This window comes from Aptenodytes patagonicus, chromosome 7 (assembly GCF_965638725.1).
Source record: "Aptenodytes patagonicus chromosome 7, bAptPat1.pri.cur, whole genome shotgun sequence".
Taxonomy (NCBI): domain Eukaryota; kingdom Metazoa; phylum Chordata; class Aves; order Sphenisciformes; family Spheniscidae; genus Aptenodytes; species Aptenodytes patagonicus.
In genome coordinates this window covers 12,463,010-12,486,414 of record NC_134955.1, presented here as the reverse complement: position 1 = coordinate 12,486,414, position 23,405 = coordinate 12,463,010, and the positions used below count along the sequence as shown (strand labels likewise).

The following is a 23,405-nucleotide window of genomic DNA, read 5'->3' as shown; positions in this document are numbered from 1 at the left end:
TTATTCTGTTAGTAAGTGGTGGAGAATCACTGACAGACCTAAGTTTTGTAAATCCTGTGTCTAATCTGAAACTTTGAAGCTGTCAAAAGCTAAAAAAAACATACTAGATGCCCATTGATTTTTTTTTTTTTTTTTTGCAGCAAATGGGATGGTAAGTAGTACACTTGTATTCCTCCAGGAAAAAGATGTATGGATATGGTTTAAAGTGAAAAGTCATTCCTTCTGATCTTGGCATGCTGAAATAAAAGGGATTATGAGCTCATCTACATTGTAAATTGAAGCACGATACAGACATACGAGTTAGCAAGCCCTGAGTCAGTAATTTCACAGGCATGGTACACTTACCAGGTCAAGGCTGGAAACTGTATAGTCATATTTGTTGGGCATTCTGCCTGGATTAATAAACTCAGATCTCTCAACAAGGCTTATTAGGTTCAACATATTCTCCACTATATATGTCACAAATGATATTTGTCACTTAGGTGTATTGTGTCTTGAAAGCTTTGCTTGTGCATTAAACTGTTTGCACTGCTAGTTTTTGGATTAGCCTGTGAGGAGCAACCTTTGGTCTGTACAGATGTGCCACTGTAGATGTGGCCATATTGTTGGCAATGTATTCTCGGCCATAAAGTGACATTTTAAATCAATTACCCTCTAGCTCAGTGGTTGAAAGATCGTGAATTAATGTGTTTTCAAGTGTTTGTAATACAGAAAAAGTGTAAAGAGGACAGTATACTGAATATTCAAGACAGGAAAGATATTTTGGAACAGCTGCCAGGGAGATAGTTCCAAGCTATTATTAGGTTAATAACTTTTTTACAGTTATGATTTTAAACTTGCAACATAAATAATAAAATCTCATTACACAATGTCTTAGCACAAGTTTGAGCTGGATAGTTATGAATATTAGAGATAAGAATGGTATCACTTTATAACATACATTCAGGTGCTCTAGATGAATGAAAGGACTGGTTAATTACTTTTCTGTCTTGGCGTAACTGAACAGGTAAAAGAAGAAATCTCAGTGATAAGACTGAGACCAAGAATGTAGTGCAGTTGACATAAATGTAGTTGAGACACTTATTTTGTGCTAGTTGCATTAGTAAGATATTGTAAAAGAAGCGATGAACATTAACTAGCATGAGTGATAATGTTTGAGTGTTCACATAAGCTGAATCTCCCAGAAGTATGTGTGTTTACCTGATTCTCAGAAAAAAAAATATTGTAAGTTTGTAGAGGGATTACAAAACTGTACTGAACAAATAGCAACTGTGCTTCTGGTATTCAAAAGCAATTAAACACAAAAATAAGGTGTTTTATTGGGGGGAAAAAAAACCAAACTCAAACAAACAAACACAAATGAAAAAACCCCAATCAAAACACAACAAAACCAATCAACCAAACAAACCTCCAAAAAACCTACAAACCAACCACTGCCTTGGTCAGAGTGAGAAACACTGAATCTTAAATTATTTCCTGCTCTACCATGAATGAAGTATATTCACTAGTGGCTGAGAGAAAGAGGAAACAATCCTAGTACGTACTAGTCTAGCTCATTGGATTGTGGGAAGAGCAGAGGTGAAAAAGTAAGGCACAGCCTGTTCTTGTCTGATTGACATTTCAATATGAGAACAGCTGCATTACTGTGTGCTTAAATACAAACTTCCAAAATTACTAGTGAGTCGGAAGGTGAAAAGAAAATAATGAAGGTGGGTATGAAGTCAACAATTATTTTGTTGTTCAAAAATCTCAACTGTACTTTCAACGATCCTAATTTAAATACTTCTGGAAACTTATTTTGAAACTTGTGCCATGATACATTAATAAAGAATAGTATTAAATCTATTTATACATTGGTTCAGAGAACTCTAATAATGTATAATATTTGAATTAAGGTAGGCACTTAGCTTAGAGAGGGACTGCAATTAAAGTCTGTCAGAATAAAGCTGTGTTGTAACAACAGATCTTTTATAGTAACTGAGAATGTGATTTTAATGAAAGTATTAAGATCTTTTAGAAATGAAACATTATAGAAGCAGAAAGTCCTTTTTATAATTATTTTGCCTTTTGTGTAAGTTATTTCTTCTACATGTAATGTAAATTTATTTCCAGATTTCCATTCACCCCCAGAAGATAATGAAGATCCTTACAATCTTGATGATGCTCCAGACAATTTGGATTATGTTGTCAAGATAAAAGGTGGCATTCCCTTTGTTTATGATAACAAAGAAATGATGGAACTCAATGAGCCTCGGAGTCTGCCATATCCTGACCTGGAGACCTATACCCTTGACCTGAGCCACGTACTTGCTCTAATTGCAGATGGTCCAACGTATGTTTCTCTCTTTCTTCTCTGCCCCTTCAGGCTGCTGGTTACCTCTAGTTTAATACTTCTCACTTTTGTGATATTTAATTCCTCAACATACTCATTCTACAGGAATGTTTTGTTTTGCCCTTCTCAAGCATTAATGCATCACAGAAAGGCTTAAAAGGAAAAAAAAAACCCACAAATGGCTATATTTAATTTCTTTAGTTTCTTTGCATCAACCATGGAAAAATGAGAAGCAGTTAACAGAAAAGCAAGAAATTGGCCAAGTGTTCCCATTCAAGTCAAATCTGACCCAAACTTCTTGAGGCATGGGAACTGAAACTTGAACCTCACCTTTTTTATTTTGTTTTGGCCTATGCTGAATTTGAGGTTTTTGAACAGTTGTTTGGAATTCCTTCATGTCTGTTCTACTTTTGCTGCATGAAGAGAAAACCTGCATATGTAGAGCATACAGAACAGCTCAGCAACATAAATATTCAGTCTCATTTGTTCCAGATGTGAATTAACTGCTCATGTGCTGCAAAACTGATCCACGCATGCACAAGCAAAATAGGTCTGAAATTTCCTAGAACCATCAAACTCCTGGGAAATCTCTAAAACCCAGAAATACAACAACTCTAGTACAGTCACTGACACACTCATGACAAGCAATGTCCTTACCGAGTGCATAACAAAAACATGTGCATCCAGTTCTTAAGTTTACTTCCCAGCTGAGGACTGGAAACTTCAAGGTTTCTCATGGCCTCAACACCTGGAAAGCAAAAGAATCCACCCTAGGATGGAACAAAGCAGGAACCCGGACTGTTCTTCCGAATGATTTGCCCTGCCTGCCAGCACTGCATTCCTAGTCCTTCTGCCTTTGAGAGATCATCACTTAAAATGTGACAAGTTAGTCACACCTGATGCATTCTTTCCCCTTTGAGTCTGTGTCTGACATGTGCAGCATAATCTGTTTGTCTTGTGCATTGATAGTGGCAAAGCAGATGGGCTGAACAGAACTGTCCCATTCCCCAAGCACTTTTTCAAGAGCAAAAGCCTATGCTTCCACCAGCATTATCAGCACTCCTGCTCCAAATCAAAGCTAGCTTGAGTATGCTTGTTTACAGTATGCAATGGGTAAATGCATTTCCAGTTTCAGTGTGTTATATTCCAAGAGACAGATACTGAGAAGATTAAAGGACAAGGAGGAAAAACTTGAAACAAAAGTCATACTGAGGACCCTTCTTTTTGCAGCTTTTGTTAACAGTCTTTAGCAGGAAGCCGTAAGTAACAAGGGCCTTGGTAGGACATGTTAGAACACTCAGCACCTTTGTGAATGTAGGAACAGTCATCTGCTCCTTTCACTTCTTCATATTAACCTTTTGCAGGCTGATTCACACTCCCTAATAAATACACACAAACCAAAAGGAAAAAGTCTTTTCAGTAATCCTGTTGCATAAGCTCTTTATACAGTATTGTTTCCCTGTTTGCAGCAAGTACTTTCCTGTCATTTATGTCTATCGCACATAGGGTGCTTGGAGATCAAGAACCCATTGTTCTTTAATCTTCGCTGTTCTTAAACCGGTGAAATCTCAGCCCTACTCCTCAGTCTTCCGGTGTCTTGAATAATAGTATAAGCCAACAAAGACTTCCTGCAGCGGGCAAACGGGTCTTGATCAGCATCAGATACAGTGAGGCAGTGTTTGAATCGGACTTTCAAGTCCATAATGGGATTTGTGTCCCATTGAGGAGAGATTGTGAACAATAAAGCAGAAAAAAGAAGGCTATTACATTAATAGCGCTACAAAAATATTGTAGATTCAGTAAGAATTGACAGATGGTGAAGAGAAAAACCATGTCACTGGTTAAAAATAGAATGAGAAACATAACAGAAGATGAAAGTGAAGACAGGAGTAGGCAAGCAGGAACAAAAAAAGCATGATTTTTCTAAGAACACAAATTATTGTGGAAAAAAAGTATTTCTACACAATATATGTGTTTTTAAGGCATGAAAAAAGAAAGTATATTGGATCCTACCTTGCCTTTTTATATTCACATTGAAAAAGCAAATAAACTTTGGGGATTTTTTTTTTTTTTTAATTATTTCTATAGCGAGTAAGTCTGGATTACAGGTTGTTTCTGTTATATATGAGGTGATCTGCTCTATTGGAGGTATAGTTTCAGAGTAGTAGCAATTGACATTACATTTTATTATAGGTTTTATGCTTTCTCTGGTCATTATTAAAAGAACTGCAGTTTATGCACAGATACAGTGATAACTACTTCGACAACTTAAAGGACATAACACGGTTATATAGAGTTCTGTTGGAGGTTTCACTAATCACTTTGGTCTGAAATCATATTGGATATTGCCTTATGTATTTGTTAACCAGTAGGATAAGAAGAATGGATTTGTCTTGGTCTACATAAGAAAAAATACTTGTTTTTACTGTGAAAACTTTCAGGTTCTTTCTGAACTTGAAATACAAATAGTTTTAAGTTACAGTTAATTTTTGTGTTTTCTTTTACAGAAAAACATATTGTCATCGGCGGCTTAACTTTTTAGAATCTAAATTTAGTTTACATGAGATGTTGAATGAAATGTCGGAATTTAAAGAACTAAAGAGTAATCCCCATCGAGACTTTTATAATGTGAGAAAGGTAAGCGTGAAAAGGATTAAAGGCATGACATTGTTTTTAGTAGGAGTTCCAGCAATTTTGCTTTTCTTGTGTGAGGTGTAGATAATATGCATGAAGTGGTGTGTGCATACCACTCAATTGAATTACGTTATTTTAAGAATATTAAAATTTTTCTACATGGGAAGATTCCAGGAAAATTAACTTGAATATAAGTGGGTTAAATGGATTATGCTGAACTCATCTGTTTACTTATTCAGAATCAAAGGGGCTTAATTGTATGTAGATTGCTTTAAAGGAGTGAAACAGTTAATCAAATGAAGCTCACTGGGATTATGAATAAAAATATCCACATGGAGGTTTAATTCTTTTTAATTAATTCACTTAAAGACAGTCAAATGCATTTTCCTGCTTTCATGTAGGTAAGTCATACTAGACTGTAGTAGGAACAGCTGTATAGATTTTGGATAAAAATGTCACTTCATATTGAAAATAGGTGTTTAAATACATGTCAAAAGAAAAAAGACCTCCCACAGAAACTGAACTGAGGGTTCATGCTGCCATCATGTGAAATATTAAGTAAAAAGATTGTTATTTGAGTTATATTCTTAGCTGCCTCTGAGATACACTGGGATGTAATTAGGAGACAGGTAGGGGAATCAAGGAGCTTATGTCATTTCCTGACATAGTCACACCCAAGGGAGCTGCATTCTCTTCAAAGCATGAAAGCAACAGTGTTACGCTGCTTCGTTTGCCCTTTCCTGAAGTTAAGAGGAAGTTACTGGAGAGAGAATGCTTCAGTTTGATAGGTGAGATTTCTTCACAAAGCAGTAATTGTTGCTGGTGTTTTTAACCACTTCACGTCCATTTTGCATTGTTTCTGTATGCAACTGGAAGAGGTAGTCCTTATTTTGTAACTTCAGGGTTTAGATCAGTACTTTAATCCCTCTTGTTATGTTTTGGTTAGCGCTAGTACATCAAAAAGTCCTTTTGGCTTTTCCCTATAGTGCCCAGTGTGCTGGCTACTGAATGTTTGCTACTGTTGTAATAAACTGTCAAATACAAAATCTGCTAAACAGAAGTGTTTGATGACTGTACCCCTGTCTATCACAAGGCTAGAAGCAGATGGGTTGTTAGGTAAATTCTAATGAATTTCACACTTTTATCTGTTAAGTGTATGGATGGGAGGATCTATTAGCTAATTCACTCAAGCAGGACTCAAGTGGCAGAGACTCGACTCCTAACTTGACAGTTTTCTTGCATAGCCCTAGACAAGAGCACACCCTCAGTAAGTTTGCAGACGACACCAAGTTGGGCAGGAGTGTTGATATGCTTGACGGTAGGAAGGGTCTAGAGAGGGATCTGGACAGGCTGGATCGATGGGCCTAGGCCAGTTGCATGAGGTTCAACAAGGCCAAGTGTCAACCCCATGCAACGCTACAGGCTTGGGGGAAGTGGCTGGAAAGCTGCCTGGCAGAAAAGGACCTGGGCTGATATGAGCTGGCATTGTGCCCAGGGGGCCAAGAAGGCCAATAGCATCTTGGCTTGTATCAGAAATAGTGTGGCCAGCAGGATTAGGAAAGTGATGGTCCCCTTGTACTCAGCACTGCTGAGGCCGCACCTCAAATACTGTGTTCAGTTTTGGGCCCCTCACTACAGGAAAGACATTGAGGTGCTGGAGCGTGTCTAAAGAAGGGCAACAAAGCTGGTGAAGGGTCTGGAGAACAAGACTTATGAGGAACAGCTGAGGGAACTGGGGTTGTTTGGCCTGGAGAAGAAGAGGCTCAGGGGAGACCTTATTGTTCTCTACAACTACCTGAAAGGAGATTGTAGCAAGGTGGGTGTTGGTCTGTTCTCCCAAGTAACAAGTGATAGGACAAGAGGAAATGGCTTCAAGTTGTGCCAGGGGAGGTTTGGATTGGATATTGGGAAAATTTTTTTCACCGAAAGAGTTGTCAAGCATTGGAACAGGCTGCCCAGGGAAGTGATTGAGTCTCCATCCCTGGAGGTATTTTAAAAGACGTGTAGATGTGGTGCTTAGGGACATGGTTTAGTGGTGGATTTGGCAGTGCTAGGTTAACGGTTGGACTTGATGATCTTAAAGGACTTTTCCAACCTAAATGATTCTATGATTCTAAGATATTTACTCCATGCCACATTCAGGTAAAACAGTTCACTAGCTGACAGAGACATTAGTAATAAAACACATGGTGACTGAGAGGTGTGAAGGACAGAGGTGTGGATTGGGTAACTGCCTAGACAATCAATTTGATTACTGAGAAGCTGTAATTAACAGGATTGTACTTGTTAAGTTCAGCTTTTGATTTAAAAGCAAATGTTCAGTGTCTCTGGGCATATCTTAGTTATTTTCTAATTATCTACTATTAAATAAGCTAATCTACAAATGGATTCATGTTGTACAAAAGCACAAAATGTGTATCACTTTTCCTCTGGCAATACCCAAATTCAAGAGAGCAGGAACAAGCTTGCTCTTTTTTGGCAGAGATCATTCCTACTGCTAGTTATTGCTTTAAAAATTCTTGCTGCACAGAGTTAATCTTGCTTAAAGTAGTATTTTTATGAAGCAAGCTTACAAGTACTATTTTTATGAAGCACTCTCTATGGAAAGTAAACTGCATTGTAGATAGAGTTCCTGTAAGCTCCCAAATAATCTTTTCTTTATGTTTTGCTAACTCAAGTAATGTTTGGATCTGTAACTTCCCTGAAGTGCTTCCTCCCTAATAACAGTATCGGCAGTGAAACTTATAATATGAAACAGACACTTCTAGGGTCTATATTTTCAGGATGTCTCGCTGTTAGTCAATCCTCAACAGTGCATACTGCTCATAAGGAAAGCAAGAAAAAAGTTTCACCTCCCAAAAGAGCTGTTAGTGAAGTTGTCTATTACATCCCTCAGACTCTAGTGTGGAGATCCTGGTACAATGTTTGCTTATATAAAAGAGCCAAAGTAACTGATGGAAAATGCCAAAATGAAAACAGTTATGAATGTAGTGGCAAGGTCAATCAGTGAACATGTATTACTGCGTTTAGAAAGGTACAGTAGAAAGCTGGCCAGCATTATTTGCTGGCATGACAATTGAAGGTTACTGGGGTTTTTTTCCCCTTCTTCCTGCCCCCTTCCCCCTTTTTTTCCTGGTTTAATAGGACTTCTCCTCCAGTGAGCTTGTCTATTTAATAAATCCCAAGATAAGGCTGCTATTATATAAGGGAAATATATGTGTATATCTTACATATTGGACTTAACCAGAATGCAACCAAAGATATGTTTTGCACTGATCAAGCTGGAACTGGAAAATTGCCCTTTAATAACCAGACAAATATTTCTCTAGACAGACAAGAATCCACAGGTGGTAAGACAGTGGCTGGCTCCACTTGGATCCCCACAGGAGGTGGACAACTGTCTATGTAGGAGAATTCTAACTTTAGAGAAGACTCTTGAGTCTGCCATCAGCAAGGCTCTCCCATGTTCTCCAGCTCATGCATAGCAAAGTGCAGTCCACACATATTCTCCACATAACTCCTGGGTTGCCTGCATTAAGGATGAAATTAAGTAATAAGAGTTTGGCTCTACAGCACACAAACTCAGAACTGAATTTTAGCCTTTGTGTACTAGGGTGTCTTGCCTTCCAAAGCAAATATTTGAGGTTTTTTGAGCGGGTCTTCCAATAGACCGCTGTGCCCAACAGCCTCAGATAATTCAGAGCTGATAGTTCAGGTTTTTAGCTGAAATACACCTTCAAAGTAAAGGACCTACACCTGAATATTATTTTACTTCTATTAAAATGTTGCTAATTGCAGGAGGCATTTACTGTGCTTTCTTGGTCTTGGAGCTGTTCTTGTTATTAGGAGCTTTGGTTTGTCTCTATTGTTCTTTCTAGGGGGGAGGTTGTTGCCTTTTTTTTTTTTTTTAAAGGTGAACCCAAGATATTTGCTTACCTAACATGTATTTGCTACCTTTATGACGTATATCTATGTACTGCATTGGCAGGTGTCCTTCACTGCAAATAGCTTTGATACAGTTTTCTAAAGATGAAAAAATGACAGCCTAAGCCTCCTTCCGTATTCTTTCTCTCTTTAGCCATTATTTCAGTGTGTCAGCAAACCAAACCTGAGGATAATGGCCTCAAGTTGCGCCAGGGGAGGTTTAGATTGGATGTGAGGAAAAATTTCTTTACTGAAAGAGTGGTTAAACATTGTAACAGGCTGCCCAGGGAAGTGGTTGAGTCCCCATCCCTGGAAGTATTTAAAAGACGTGTAGATGAGGTGCTTAGGGACATGGTTTAGTGGGCATGGTGGTGTTGGGTCGATGGTTGGACTCAATGATCTTAGAGGTCTCTTCCAACCTTAATGATTCTATGATTCTATGATATGTCATAGCAGTGACTTTTACACATCATATTCTTCTGCCTATAGACTCACTAGCTCAGGTGCCTAGCCTCGTGTGGCAGCAGAGCTTTGCCTCAGGCCAGGGTAACTTGCATGGAAGAATGCAGTTTCTAGAGTGGCTTACACAGCCCTGCTGAATTCTGTGTTGCAATAGCTGGTTGCTGCCGTGACATACCATTTGGTCTAGATCATTGCAACGGATTTTTTTTCTTTTTTAAGTATTGGTTAGATGAAAAGGAAGTAAATTCTAGCTTTTGTTTGTGACCACAGGGTTGAAATACCTGTTACTTGTTACTTCTAAGAACGGAAGTTAGAGTGGGTTTATATACTTCTAAATTCTATAGATCTCACAAAATACTGAATGAAATTAACAGATGTCTGCTTCTTAAACATATGATTAAAAGCCTCGTGAGTGAACAGTGAATCTATACCTTAACTTCCCTGAACTTTGATTCATTCTGAGGTTGCTTTTTTTTTTTCTCCCTGCCCCCCACCAGTAGCTACTTACTGACTTTGGTGATGAAATTCAGTTTCATCATATAAACCAAAAGTGATAGTGAATGGGAAGACTTACGGGCTAGCATCAGATTCAAAGGACTGTAATGCCTCTGTGCACCTCTGTTAGCATTACATGCCTTAACACTGTTACCTGGCAGTAAAACTGTATTTTGTGCTTTCAAAGCACTGCGTACTACTTCTCCCCACCTATCTTGCAGAGATGCTGAGGTAAATTCTTGTGTCTACCCTCAGTCTTGCAAGTGAGCACAAAATGATCAGGCGGAAAGCCATCAATCATTATAATGCAGAAATTCTGTAGAGACCATAAGGAAAGCTTTTCCTCTATCCTTTCTTATAGTAATTAAAAGAACAAAAAAAAAAATTTGTTTCTCTTCACAGCAGAGTATTTCTGTGAATATAAACATTATACGGCTTGATTCTGTGCATTTTGCAATGAGTACAGCCAAACAAGAAGCTGGAGACACAGGGATTCATATCTCCTGTCTCTCCTGGTTTCTGGGTTGCTCTGAATGGCCTAAGTATGAATTAGACAAGCTCCTGAGGGGCTCTGCCCAGCTCTAGGGAGTATTTCGGCTGCCAGGAGCATTGCTGCACTACCCTAGGGCAGAGTATTTTGTGTCTTCTGCCTCTCGTGCCTGTTATAGAGCTGCAAGGAAAGAATCAAGCTCGTTGTATAAAGCTGTTGCATCCTATCTGAAAAGCAAATGCAGTATGAATACGTTGGTGAGCAGGGAATCTAGCAGTGGGATGTGGAATGATTTCCCTTCAATCCAGCATTGAAGTAAAGGCTGCAGAGTATTCAGTGTCAAGTTCACGAAGCCCATAGCTATTGGGATAGAAGTATTTACCAGTTAAAGTGCATGTGTTTAGAAAATCAGGTAGTTTACAGCTGTGGATACTACTAATCTATGCATTGGAAAAGTTCAATATCATTAAAAGGGCTGCCCTTGGCATTTGTTTTTGCTGTATTTATCACTTACTGCTCTGAATCTAGAGCATAGGCCTAATTCAGTGCAACACTATTTCTGATATGCACAGATAAGCATCCATAAAATAGACCTGAGATGGATGTTTTCTGGAGATTTGAGAGACAGTGGAAGGAAAGAGAAGCAATGCAAGAAGATGAGGGAGTCAGGGTGGTTTAGGGAAGTTGGTGCTGGTGAGATGTGATTTGGAGGGCAATAGGAACTCCTTCAAGCTGTAAGTTGTACACAGATGTAACCATCTTGACTGAGAAGTCCAAGCATTTCATCCACAAAACCTGCAGTTGGAATGGCATGGGTGGTCAGGTCAATAAGGAAAAAAAAGGGCTAGCCTGAACTGAGAAGGTGCAGAGGAAGACAGGCTGGCTTCATTACATGGAGAATTGCTGAGTGAAGGGAATTCTACCATCCTTTAATTGCAAGAAAACTGATGTCCACCATTGCTTGAATGAGATGATGGAATTAAAAGAATTAAGGAAACCTTTGCGTTAACAATTGTTTTCATTTGTTAAAAAGGTGAGTTCATTGAAGGCATGTTATGTGTTCCAAGATAGGCTTCTGTCAGTCATTGTGTTTCTTCTTTTCATTGAAGATTAATGTGACCTTGAGTAAAAGGTTTCCTCCTGGGGGGAGGGGAGAATAAGAACTGCAGCAGGAAATTTGGCTAAGGGCATGCAGCCGAGGTTTTTTTCCACTAAGGGGATATTGGGCTGGAGTGGCATTGTAACAAATTTGGAAATGCAAGCAGAATGTTTGCAAATATAAGCAAATAGACCTTGTGGTAGGGGCTTGTTACTTATGGCCCAGAAAAGCCTCAGCTTACTTCATGTATTATATGAAGAACAAAATAATAACAGCTTAAAATGGGACTGTTTTTGTCTTTTTTGGGGGGAGGGAGGAGGCAAAGGGGGCATTTGTCACCCTTATATGAACTCAGTCTGTTCAAATTCTTCTAGTATATGCCTTTCATAATAAATAACAATGAAATTATTAACAATTTCTTAGCATGATAACATTTTAAATGAAAGTAATAATAATAATAATAATAATAATAAAAATAATTTAAAAAAATCCCTAACCAAATCAGACCATATAAGCTATGTCTAAGGATTCTGTGTTTAGAATCTTCATTTAGATAGGCTTGTACCCTGAATTGTGAAAATGCACAAAAACATACACACTAATTAATTATGTGCTAGGGTAGGTCAAAGCTTAAGTCATTAAAACCTTCCAAAAAGTTGCATTGCTTCTAAAAAACAGTGAATAAAAAGCTGTGTGATTATCTGTAAGACTTCTGTTGTTACTGAAGTTGCTGCTTACCTAAAGGTCAAAATATTCCAGGTGGTTAACAAAGGTAGCCAAAGTACTGCATATTCAGTGGAAAAAGCGTGAAAGAGACTCCAGGAAAGTTTTTATACTCTTGAGAAATAAATATATTTAGGGAGAGGGAGGAGGAAAAAAAAAAAGGAAAATCTTGGTTCTCAGAGAATAAGCCTGATGTGGTTAGCTCAGCTATAGAGCTATGTGTGATATGCTTGTGGGGACTGGAGAAGATTTCACAGGAGCTTACTGAATTGCAGAGGCACACTTGAGAGAATTATTTCTCAAAGGGAAGCAGGACTTTAAAAGAAATGCAGTTACTACTGTGTCATGTGATCCTTGCAAACAAGCAAACAAAAGAAACAAAATGTCTCCTTCCTTTCTGTCCTTGCCCTCCTAACAGTAGTGAATTCATGTTGATTTAAATAAAGAGGAAGTGTTTTGGTTTGTTTTGTTTGTTTTCAAGACTCATTAATTCCAATAGCTGAGCCACCACTGGAACTAGTGCATTCTGAAATTCAATAAATTACACTTATTCAGGTTTCCTACACCTAGTATTCTATGCTTATGACTTGCTTTTCCTGAATGTTTAGAGCTTATAGGGCATCTATTAACTTATTTCACTCTCCCATGTAAATTGACCAAGCCTAGTAGTTTGTAGTAAACAGTATTTGTTTCTAAAACAGAAGACTTTTAATTAACCTGAGTAAGCATATATATAATGCATTTGGGTTCAAATGTCTATACAAGTACTCTGAGGAGTGTAATAATATGTTAAGTAGAGCTGTTTTTACTATTTTAGACACAGCGTTGTTTACTGTGCATTAGTAATGTACTTCGAGACAGTAATATGTTTCTTGCTTTTTCATTTAGCTTTAAAGTGTCTAGCATATTTGAACTAGGCAGTGATTAACAATTAAATGTTCATGTTCAGGATTCAGTTTATATCCTGGTCTTTAGTTATGCTATTAACATTCACATGGAGATAGATTTACCCTTAGAAGGCTGCAACAACTTCTGTATGTATAAACTGCAAATTAAATGACTACGTGTGCCAAGTAAAACAGTGGCATTTCTGTGGACTGTATGTCATAGCATAAGCTGAGGTTTACATTGCAGGAGTATGGCTGTTACTTACTCAGGTGCTCCGTGATCTGTTTCCTACTTATCCTTAAAAGCAGATCAGGATATCAACTACTTCTGTTGGTGGAATCTGAAAGCTGCAGACATAGTCACTACGCAAAGGGGAACGCACTGGTCTCACGTTGTACGTGTCCATGTTTGCAGTTTCCTGGACAGAAGAGTCCTGGATGAGAGTCCTTGCAGAGGTGTAGGTTCAGTGACTCCTTACAGCTGGTTTGTCTGAGAATTCCTTCTAGTGTGACTTCCTGCACACAGGCTACTCAGCTCTTGTTGGGACTGTGTCCCTGGGAATGCTAGTTACTTGCATTTTAAAAAGCACAGCGCAGTGGGTTCAAACTGTTCCAATGTAGTATCTTTAGGAACTTGTATCTAATGTCAGCATCCAACCTTTGGATCTTGTTACGTCATTGCTTGTGAGATTGAAAAGCCCCCTCTCTGCCTCATGGTCTCTTTTGGATGTACAAATACTGGCATACAGTTGATCAAATTAACTCTCAAATTGCACCTTGAAAGCCAAATAAGTTCCATTTTTACAATCAGGTGGCAGTGTGGGTTTTCCAGCTCCCATTTCCTTTTGTGACATTTCTTGGGAATGTTGTCAGTATTTGGGGTTTTTAAACCTTTAAATGTAAACAACAAAACTGGGTGCATTCTGACGGTTGCATTACGAGTGTTGTGCAGAAGCAAGATTATTTTTTATTTCTGCTTTGAAGCTCCTTTCTTACTCTGTATGAGGAGTTAGGGCAGCCCTTTCCACTAGTTTCACGTAAGACTTCATGGTAAAGTGTTACTTACAATGATTCCAAACAATCTCCTGCCAATATATAGGACAGTACTGTGTGGTGCTTTTTAGGCGTATTATCTGAACCATCCTGTCCCTGTTAATATATCATCTTGAAACTTGTATTACAAACTATCTTGCTTCCTACTCCTTCTGCAGAACCATTCTGCCAGTTGGTCTTGTAGGACTTGTCTCCAGTACCAGGCAGTTGGTGCACGAGGCAGATACTAGAAATAGTGACAGCTGGCGATTGCTTCTGATCACATCCCTGTGCTCACGGCCATCTATGTCCAGGTAGGGCCTGGGCTGGAGGAAAATGGGAAGCTTAGCAGACAGGCTGCAGCACTGCGGCTTCTGGGTGAGCTGACACTGCTTCTGCTAGGATTTGGCAGTCTGGACTTGAAGGCAATTTCAGAGTCTGTCAAGCTGTCCCCAGGGCCGTTGTGCTCATTATGTGTCAACTGTGAAATCTAATCAGAACAGTGGTTTGTTTTGTTTTGGTTTTAAATTGATAGGAATTTGTTGGTAGAGTAATTTCATTGTCTTGCTGAGGACATGCATTAGGCTGTTTTATTGTTCAATCAGAATTTCTCAAGGAAATTCAAAGCAAATGGACCCTAGAGCAGCACCTCTGCTGCTCCACATACTGGATATTGCTGTGCTGTTAGATTCCTTAAGGCCATTGTCCTAGCTTAGGCCTATTCTTCCCTTCCAGGTACTTGGTCCTTAGGAGCTGCAATTAGTATCACCTGCCTTTTCAAACAAGAAGCAGCTGGGGAGTATACCTGGTTTTCTTCTATTCTTTATTGGTGTGGTTAAGATAATAAACCCTTGACTGCAAGGAACTGCAATGGATTCATTTTACATACCTGCTGGAGGCAGCTAAGGAATTACACATACTGAAGGGAAAATTTAAATCAACAAACAAACCCCCAAATCTCATCAGTTGTTTCTTTGGTTTGTGTTCTAATATAGGCTGCTCAAATAACAGTGCAAGCTTCTGAGCAAAAGAAAAGCATACCTGTGGAAGCCATTTGGTTCTTGTCAATTTTTTTTTAAAATGGGACTTCAACACAAAACTGGAGGAGTACTCTCAGCCCTTCTGTGAAGCTTGCACTTCCCTTAGTGTGTGAAGAGATCTGAAGAAACTGAAAAATCTGTCAGCATTATGAGTTGCTGTATTATAATTAAACTTTGAAAAAATAGTGACAAAAATCTCTCACGTGTACATGTTGCAGTTCTGGTGACCTAAGATGTTTCATGTGGTTGAAATACAAAAATGAATTATGCTTTTGGCAATGGCTGAGAATTTCAGGTCCTTTTAGTCAGAGAGGATGGTTATAACTGCAGTCTATAACTAGAAAGACATCATCGATTAATGGATGAAATAAAAGGATACTAAAGGATCAGACTGTCCTTTAAGGAAGTATCAAATTTAATCTGAACCCAGGTCTGTGATTGGCACTTATAATGCATCTTAACTTGTTGAAAATTTTCTTATTTAAATAGGAAACTATTAATTGAGGGCTATTTTATTTATAGTTCTGCTTATTGAATAATTCCTCCAAACCCAAAATCTCAGGGTTCTGAAACATTTTGACTTGCTTAGGCACTAATCCATTTGTTACTTAAGGAATATTTTAGAAGGCTTTAGTCATTGTTGTTACTGACATAGATACTTTGCTAATTTAAGTTTATGTATATGGATGATGAGCATGAATAACCTTTTGATTTCAGGTTGATACTCATATCCATGCTGCTGCTTGCATGAACCAGAAACACTTATTGAGGTTTATTAAGCACACGTATCAAACGGAGCCTGACAGGATTGTTGCAGAGAAAAAAGGCAAGAAGATGACTTTAAAGCAAGTTTTCGAAAGCCTTCACATGGACCCTTACGACCTCACTGTAGACTCTTTAGATGTCCATGCAGTAAGTCTATTAAAATAACAAAATAGATGAGAAAAAGCTAAGTTTTCTAAGTGTGAAATTCTGGTTTCTACAGTTTTTGCATGATAACTTATTAAATCAGAATTTGAACTCATGCACTACTTTGCATGTTTGAAGTAAGTTAGCGTTGGCTTTTTCTTTTCTGTGCCTTTTATTGCTAGGCAATTTAATTTATAAACTATTGTGTGTACTTAAAACTATGGTTATTTGGGTTTTTTCCTCCTCCAGGGTCGTCAAACATTTCATCGCTTTGACAAATTCAATTCCAAGTACAATCCAGTTGGTGCCAGTGAGCTGAGGGACTTGTATTTGAAAACTGAGAACTACATTGGTGGTGAATATTTTGCTCGTATGGTCAAGGTAAATAAGTTTCAAGCTCTTCCAGCTGTAGAGAAATGAAGGTTTGTAAAAGATTTGTGATGTGATAATTGTATCTAGACTTAACACTATGGTTAAGTGATTCCAAGTATTGGGCTTGCTCTAGCAATTCATCAGAGAAGGACCTCTGCTAAGTCAGCCACTGCTGCTTTCTAAATAATTTTATGAGTTCGAATCTCATATGTATAACCTGTGTATGAGTTTAAAGCAGAGTTGTGTGCAGTTTCAAACTAATGGAGAGCAGCCAAGGATCAATTCACTGGCTTAATATTTTGTTAGGATGTAGTTGGCTAGTGGTAGCTGCTAGGGAAGGAGGAGCTAGGGAAGAACCTCTGCATAAATCTATATCTGCACATGCATGCACAGGCTTCAAATTAATTTCTTACAACAAAAGAATTAGTAGTTTTCATGAACTAGATGTCAGCTCTTTTTACATATATAGAAGTGCTTGTCTAAAATTAATAGCCTTAAAATTGCTTACTACCACGGATTCTGGGTCAGATTCTCCATTGGTCTGCATATTTTATGTAGTCGTTTACTACAGTTTAAATAGTATAATTCTGATTTACCGATTTTAAACCTATGTCTTACAAAGGTGTTAGTAATAACTGCACAAGAATATTGTCCTCTAAATCTAAGTGTTACAGTTAGTTATACTCAAATGCTATCTGAGATAGCTTGCTAGTAGAATATTTAGATGCCTAAAATAAAATAATGAATTAATAGACAAGAGATTCCCTTTAACTTTAAAGGGTGACAATACAGTTATGTCTGGTCTGAGGAAAGTATAATGATAAATATACTACTAGCTGTAAATGATCTTCAGTGTCCATACTAAAGCAAATATATTTATTACTTAATAGGAAGTAGCCCGTGAACTAGAAGAAAGTAAGTACCAGTATACAGAACCCCGCTTATCCATTTATGGACGGTCTCCAGATGAATGGCTGAACTTGGCAAAATGGTTCATTAAGCATAAAGTTTATTCCCCTAACATGCGCTGGATAATTCAGGTTCCCAGAATCTAGTAAGTAATCAGGAGCTCTTGGTAATTTTAATAGTTTGAAATCATACCAATGATTTGTTTTAACTTCTGATATTTTTTAGATGTTTTATGAGCTGTCCTGTAGTTCTATGTATAATTAACAGCCTGGGATATTTATTCTTGACCATTGCTGCAGTTTTTGTGACAGTCTGGGGGTGGAAGACAGGAGATGGGGTTTGAATCTACTCTTTATGAAGCTATTCAAAACTACTGTAAATTATTTGTAAGTCTGAAGATATTAAAACCAAAAATTACAACTGGGTGAAATTAAGTTGCATTCGAAGGCAAGTTAAAATACAATTTAGTAATGAAAATAAATCAACTCTTGAATTCCGTAAAGGAATAGAAAATGCTCTGTAAAACTGTTACCATCAAACTTCCTCAACATCAGAGACTAAATGACAGTGAACTCGGAAACGCAACCCAGATTGCTGATTTGCAAGCCTAAATCAGTAGCAGTTTTTCTTAGTTTTTAAGCATCCTTTGGGACTTTATTAAATGGTTCATTGTTTCTAATACTGTATATTGTAATACAGTCTCCCATGATAATTTTGTCAGCCTTAATAGCTGAGCTTCGTGTTTTGAAATTGCATAGTTGGAATATGAGTAGAGAAAGGCTGTCATGGTCGCATATATCCCCCAGAGTGTGTTTCTCATTAGGGAGAAAGTTTCTCTCCTTTAATTTCTTAAGTAGCAATTTCTTACGTACATAGTGGAGTCAACACTTTGATTAAGTCATGCACTTAATGACACACTGAAGTACTGTCCCTCTTTTCTGAGAGGCTCACTAAAGCAGAACATTCTACTTTCATTTGGACTAGTTATGACTTTGGAAAACAGAATCTTTCACGAGAGGTGATTCCTTATCATCTCTCCTATTAGTACTTGGATTGCTGTAAGGGGAAGGGTCACTGTTCTTGAGACAGCATCTACCCCTGCATACTGTCTCTATTTTTGGAGCACTCAGGAGCTTCAGCAGAGCCTGGATGAAGCAGAGTGCCAGGCAGTGCAGGAAACAGCACAGAGACAATCCCTGCCCTAACATAAACTTTTAATTTCTGAATCCTGGTAGAACTGAAGCTGTAGAATATACACAAATAACAGAAAATATGGAAGTGGAGGAAAAATATTAGCTGATTAAAGAATGGTCACATCTGTATCTATTTTTTCCCCTTCAGTGACATATTTAGGTCAAAAAATATTCTGCCTAGTTTTGGGAAGATGTTGGAGAACATCTTTGTACCTTTGTTTGAAGCAACAATCAATCCCAAAGACCACAAAGAATTGCACCTTTTCCTCAAATATGTAAGTATGTTTGGATTTTCTGTCTCGCATGAAATGGATCCTCTCCTGCTCATAGATTTTGTTTATCCACAGCTGTTTCCAGCCACTAGAAAAGTTTCCTCCTCCATAGGTTACTTGTATTGTTGTTTTAAAGCCCTGACATACAATGTAATAATAGCCTGAGTAAGATCCTGTTGTCAAATAGTTGCCGTTTATTTCCTCTGAAACAGCTCAACAGCTATTTGTTTGTCCTCTCAGTAATCCTCTCTATAAAGAATGACCAAAAAAGGTTTGCATGCTCTTGTGCAGCGGGAACATAGTGATCTAGGATGTGTACTTTGAGCTTGCCTCTGGGACTGGCCTCCAAAAAGGAGGCAACTGAAAGGAAGCATTGTGTAGATCGTGATGGGACTCAGGAGAGAGGTGGGGATGTAGCTGCTGGGACATGATTAAAAGAGACATTTCTGAGTATGCCCCAAATCAGAACTCTGAGGTTTTCTGGGAGCCTCTGGCATTCAGCTGCTTTTCAAATAACAAAGCAGATGAGTTTAAAGGGTTATAATCTGGATCTGAGGGAGTCTTACAGACCTACACCCCCCCACAGGAGTCTGAAGGCTTTTGTGCACCTGGGCCTCCTATTTGTCTCAGAAGAAAAAAAAATGGGTGAAAATTCCTTTGAGAAAACACATTATTCCTGCTGTCTGCATGGTATGTGGTAGGAGGGCAGAGCAGCAGGACTGCTAGCATAAGGAGGGAAACGAAGAAAGAGGACTAGATGCTTTGTACAAGCAAGTCCTGAAGCAAGAGTAAGTAACGTTGAAGTTTGCTTCTTGAAAACACTGATTTCTCTGCATCTCTTCTCCCACCAGGTGACTGGCTTTGACAGTGTTGATGATGAATCCAAACATAGTGGCCATATGTTCTCTGACAAGAGCCTTAACCCTGACCTCTGGAGCAGTGAGAAGAATCCCCCTTATAGCTATTATTTGTATTATATGTATGTGAACATCATGTTGCTAAACAACCTTAGGAGGTAAGTAGTAATTTTTCTCTTTTACAAGCTTCCAGAAAGAAAAATCAATAATCTTGGTCCCAATCTAAGTCAGTGTCTAGATCATATATCTTTTGAAGCAAAGGTTATCTTGAATTATTTTAAAGAGTCCAAGAGGAGTAAATGAGTTATTCTGAAAACGTTAACTGCAAAATGAATTCAAATGAAGTATTTGGAAATTGTAAAGGCATCGGATTAATATCTTGTTTGATATTTGTGTGTATTTTTGTTTTGTGAATCCCTTAAACCCGAATATATCAAACAAAACAGAAGAAGAAACCCCACAAAACTGACTTGTTGGCCTTTGCTTGGATTCACAGTGGATTTGCAAATCTAATGTACCTCTTGGTAGCTTGCTATCTCCTGGCAATTTAAAAGATATAAAGTTATGTTGTGAAATAACTGGTTTAAGGGCTGCTACTATTATCAAAGACAGACAAAGGAGGACATAATTATAAACTGTACATCTAGCTAACTTACTTTAGCATGCTTGTTGACTCATTCAGTTTTACTATTTTTGAGACCGATGTCTAGGCAAGTAATGCAGGGAGTTATGACACTGAATGTGAGATCATGACTGTAAAAGCAGATTTTGGCATCAGGCTCAGTAAAGCCTGAAATTCAACTTGAGGTTTTGCTCCTGACTTTGTGGCTGACTCACTGAGTGATCTGCACAATAGACTCAAATTGAGGCACAGTGAGGTTATCCATTGTTATTACGGTGTCATCACTTACCTTGCAAGGATTTGGTTCATTATTATTTATAAAACGTTTTGGGATTTTCTTATAGGAGGTGCACAGATTTGTCATTTTAACAGGTCTTATCCAAGTTAACATTCAAAATGTTATTTCTTCTCTCCCGCTGCTACCTCAAGCATTTCTTTCTCTACCACCCTATATAATCAAAACTCATAATAAAAACATCCGCCTTAAATTACCTTGTACCTGCAACAAACAAGCCTAGTTGTTAGTTTTAGTTCTATTATGGAAAGGACACAGTACAGCAGATATCTAAGTCATCCCTTTCTCCTGACTTCCTTTACATTCTCTGTAGTCTGTGTTTTTTTCTTTTTCAAAGACAGAGATTCTGTTAGAACTTAACGCATTTCTTTTTTACCTCAAGATCGTTTCAACTACTGTTTGAAAATCTCCCTAGATAATCATCAAATATTCTTTACAGCTAGGTGAGATAATGACACAATTCATCACTGAGTCAGTAAAACTGTTCACCCTGTTAAACATACTGAGTACCTGAGGCACCACAGCCAGTCCATTACAAGACTGTTTTATACTTTTGGTAGTATTAGCAAGTCAGCAAGGATGGATTACATCCTTACATCCATTTTCAGGAGAAACATTACTAAACATCCATCCTAGAACAGCCTTACACTCTAGCAATCCTTGTTGAAATTCTTTGTTTTGAACATCTCCAGATACTTACGGGACATTTGTCTGCACTGAATAACAGGGTCCATTATAACTTAAAACCCAGCATAATTTTTAATATAGATGATAAAAATAAAATAAGTTCTAGAAATTATAGTGTGAAGTCTAGATTATTCCTAGATCATCTCTGTGCTACTGAGTGTGTGTTTTTATGCTGCATTTAATCTGGTGAGATGGCAGGTTGTCATCACACTAGGTAGTGTTAACTAACTCTTGGCAATATGCTTCCACTTCTTCCCTCATTTTGAATCTAGGAATTATGCAGCCACAGGTTGCATCAGTTTACTTACCTTTCCATCTGCTAGTTCCCTCAACTGGAATCAGTTCAAAAACTGTTTACCCAATAGCTAAACAATTGCTAAATGAGATGTAACTGGGGAAGGAAAGAAGAAGGAATACACAAATATGTCAAGTGGTGGAAGGGGCTTGGGTAGAGGGACCTGCCCCTTTTGACAGCAGCCCACAGATAGGCCTGATTAGATGTCACGTCAAACTGTATGAGAATGTGTAACTTTTAGTATTTTTTTTTTTAAATTCCCATATTAATGATAATTATATACAAAATAGATGAAGAACAGTGCATTTTCTGTTAGTGGAACTTGCTTTTAATCTCCTCAGGGAAAGAGGCATGTGTACTTTCCTGTTTCGACCTCACTGTGGAGAAGCTGGGTCTATCACACACCTTGTATCAGCCTTTCTGACAGCAGACAACATTTCCCACGGATTGCTCTTGAAGAAGGTATTGCTTAGTTGCTCACCTAAACTAATGACTATCTGCTTAGACATCAGTCACTGGTTCAAACAGCAGTCACCAAATTGACTTTATCTGGGCAGCCCAAAATTAATTTTCTTAGCAAGGCACAAGTAACTCTTCACTTTGATCAGAAATAAATAAGCTCAACTGAACTTCCTATTTCTTATTTAAGCTACAAAAATACAGCTTTTCCTAAGTGAGTATTTTAAAGCTATGTCTTTATAGGGAAGATCAACTGTTCAGATATGTCAAGGACTTGGTGGCACCTGTTTTCGGTTACTCCAAGTAGAGCTAAAATTATATGGAAAAAACTGCTTAGACTTGTTACTACTCCCTGGTTTAGGTCCAGAAGAATTTAAGGAAAGCTCTAGTTTCTCCTAGAAACCTGTACAGGGACAAAGGTCATTTTCCCTGACTGGCGTCCCTGTACTTCAAGGTTCATTCAGAAGTTCATTAAGGTTTTGGTTATTTATATCTAGAGTAACTGGGATCACTTGATCAAGAAATTTAACATAGCTGTATAACACGGCAATATTTCATATACAACTTGATTGTTATGACAGGACAAACGTTATCATTACTGGTGTATCAGTTAATAAAAACCATCATGCAACTCATCCCCAGGCCACCGTTTTGTAATTAAAATAATTGGTCAGTGGGTGGCAGACTTACACTGACTTTATTGTAATTTTTTGGAAAGAGTTCTCTTGTATGTTGGATTTTCTGGTTAATGCTGGAAAATTCTCTCTGTTTTTCAACATATCCAAGAACAAAGAAAAAAGAAAAATTTTGCCTAAAATCATGTCTGATGTTATGCTCGGAACCAGTAATTCCTAAAATTAGACCCAGACAGAGTAGTACTAAGGCTGTATGTGACCAAAGCATTCTCCTCTTCACTCTCTCCTGCTTAACCTGGTGCAATAACCTGGCACAGCAGATAATAATAATAATAATGGCACTTGTTACGTTCACAGGTTGGTTAAGCCAAAAATAGTAATAAAGATGAGGTGACCACAGATAATTTGTATTATGTCCAACAGCAACACATGACTTCTAATAAATGAAAACTTCTGCTCCTAAAATTTACCTATTGGACTGCAGTTTTGAAAATAACAAATTGCTTAGTAGTTCTTACGCATCTGTTATCTGTGACTTTCAGGTTTTGGGGGAAAGGTATGCAATTAGTATCAAATGCAGTGTCCTTAATAGTCATATATACTTACTAATCTACAGTAATATTAGTCACCATATTTTTAAAAAGATTACATATATGTTGAAGAATGTAAATTATTTTTATGAAGATGAGTAACATTTAAAATTCAGACTTTTAAATATTTTCTAAAGAAGTCAGAGTTTAGTGTCAACCTAAATTTTTTTGGTCTTAGTCCTCCCTCTGTAA

The 23,405-nt window shown here is 37.9% G+C and overlaps 1 protein-coding gene across 2 annotated transcripts in view; it reads left to right on the top strand.

Annotated features, from left to right (window-relative positions):
* AMPD3 (adenosine monophosphate deaminase 3) overlaps positions 1-23,405 on the top strand; it is a 37,886-nt gene that overhangs the window by 7,303 nt on the left and 7,178 nt on the right. For both annotated transcript variants that reach the window (XM_076344001.1, XM_076344000.1), the window contains exons 5-12: positions 2,113-2,332; positions 4,840-4,969; positions 15,836-16,030; positions 16,277-16,408; positions 17,290-17,453; positions 18,650-18,776; positions 19,625-19,788; positions 21,871-21,991. In XM_076344001.1, coding sequence (XP_076200116.1) covers positions 2,113-2,332; positions 4,840-4,969; positions 15,836-16,030; positions 16,277-16,408; positions 17,290-17,453; positions 18,650-18,776; positions 19,625-19,788; positions 21,871-21,991 — 1,253 coding nt within the window. The remainder of the gene's footprint in view (positions 1-2,112; positions 2,333-4,839; positions 4,970-15,835; positions 16,031-16,276; positions 16,409-17,289; positions 17,454-18,649; positions 18,777-19,624; positions 19,789-21,870; positions 21,992-23,405) is intronic.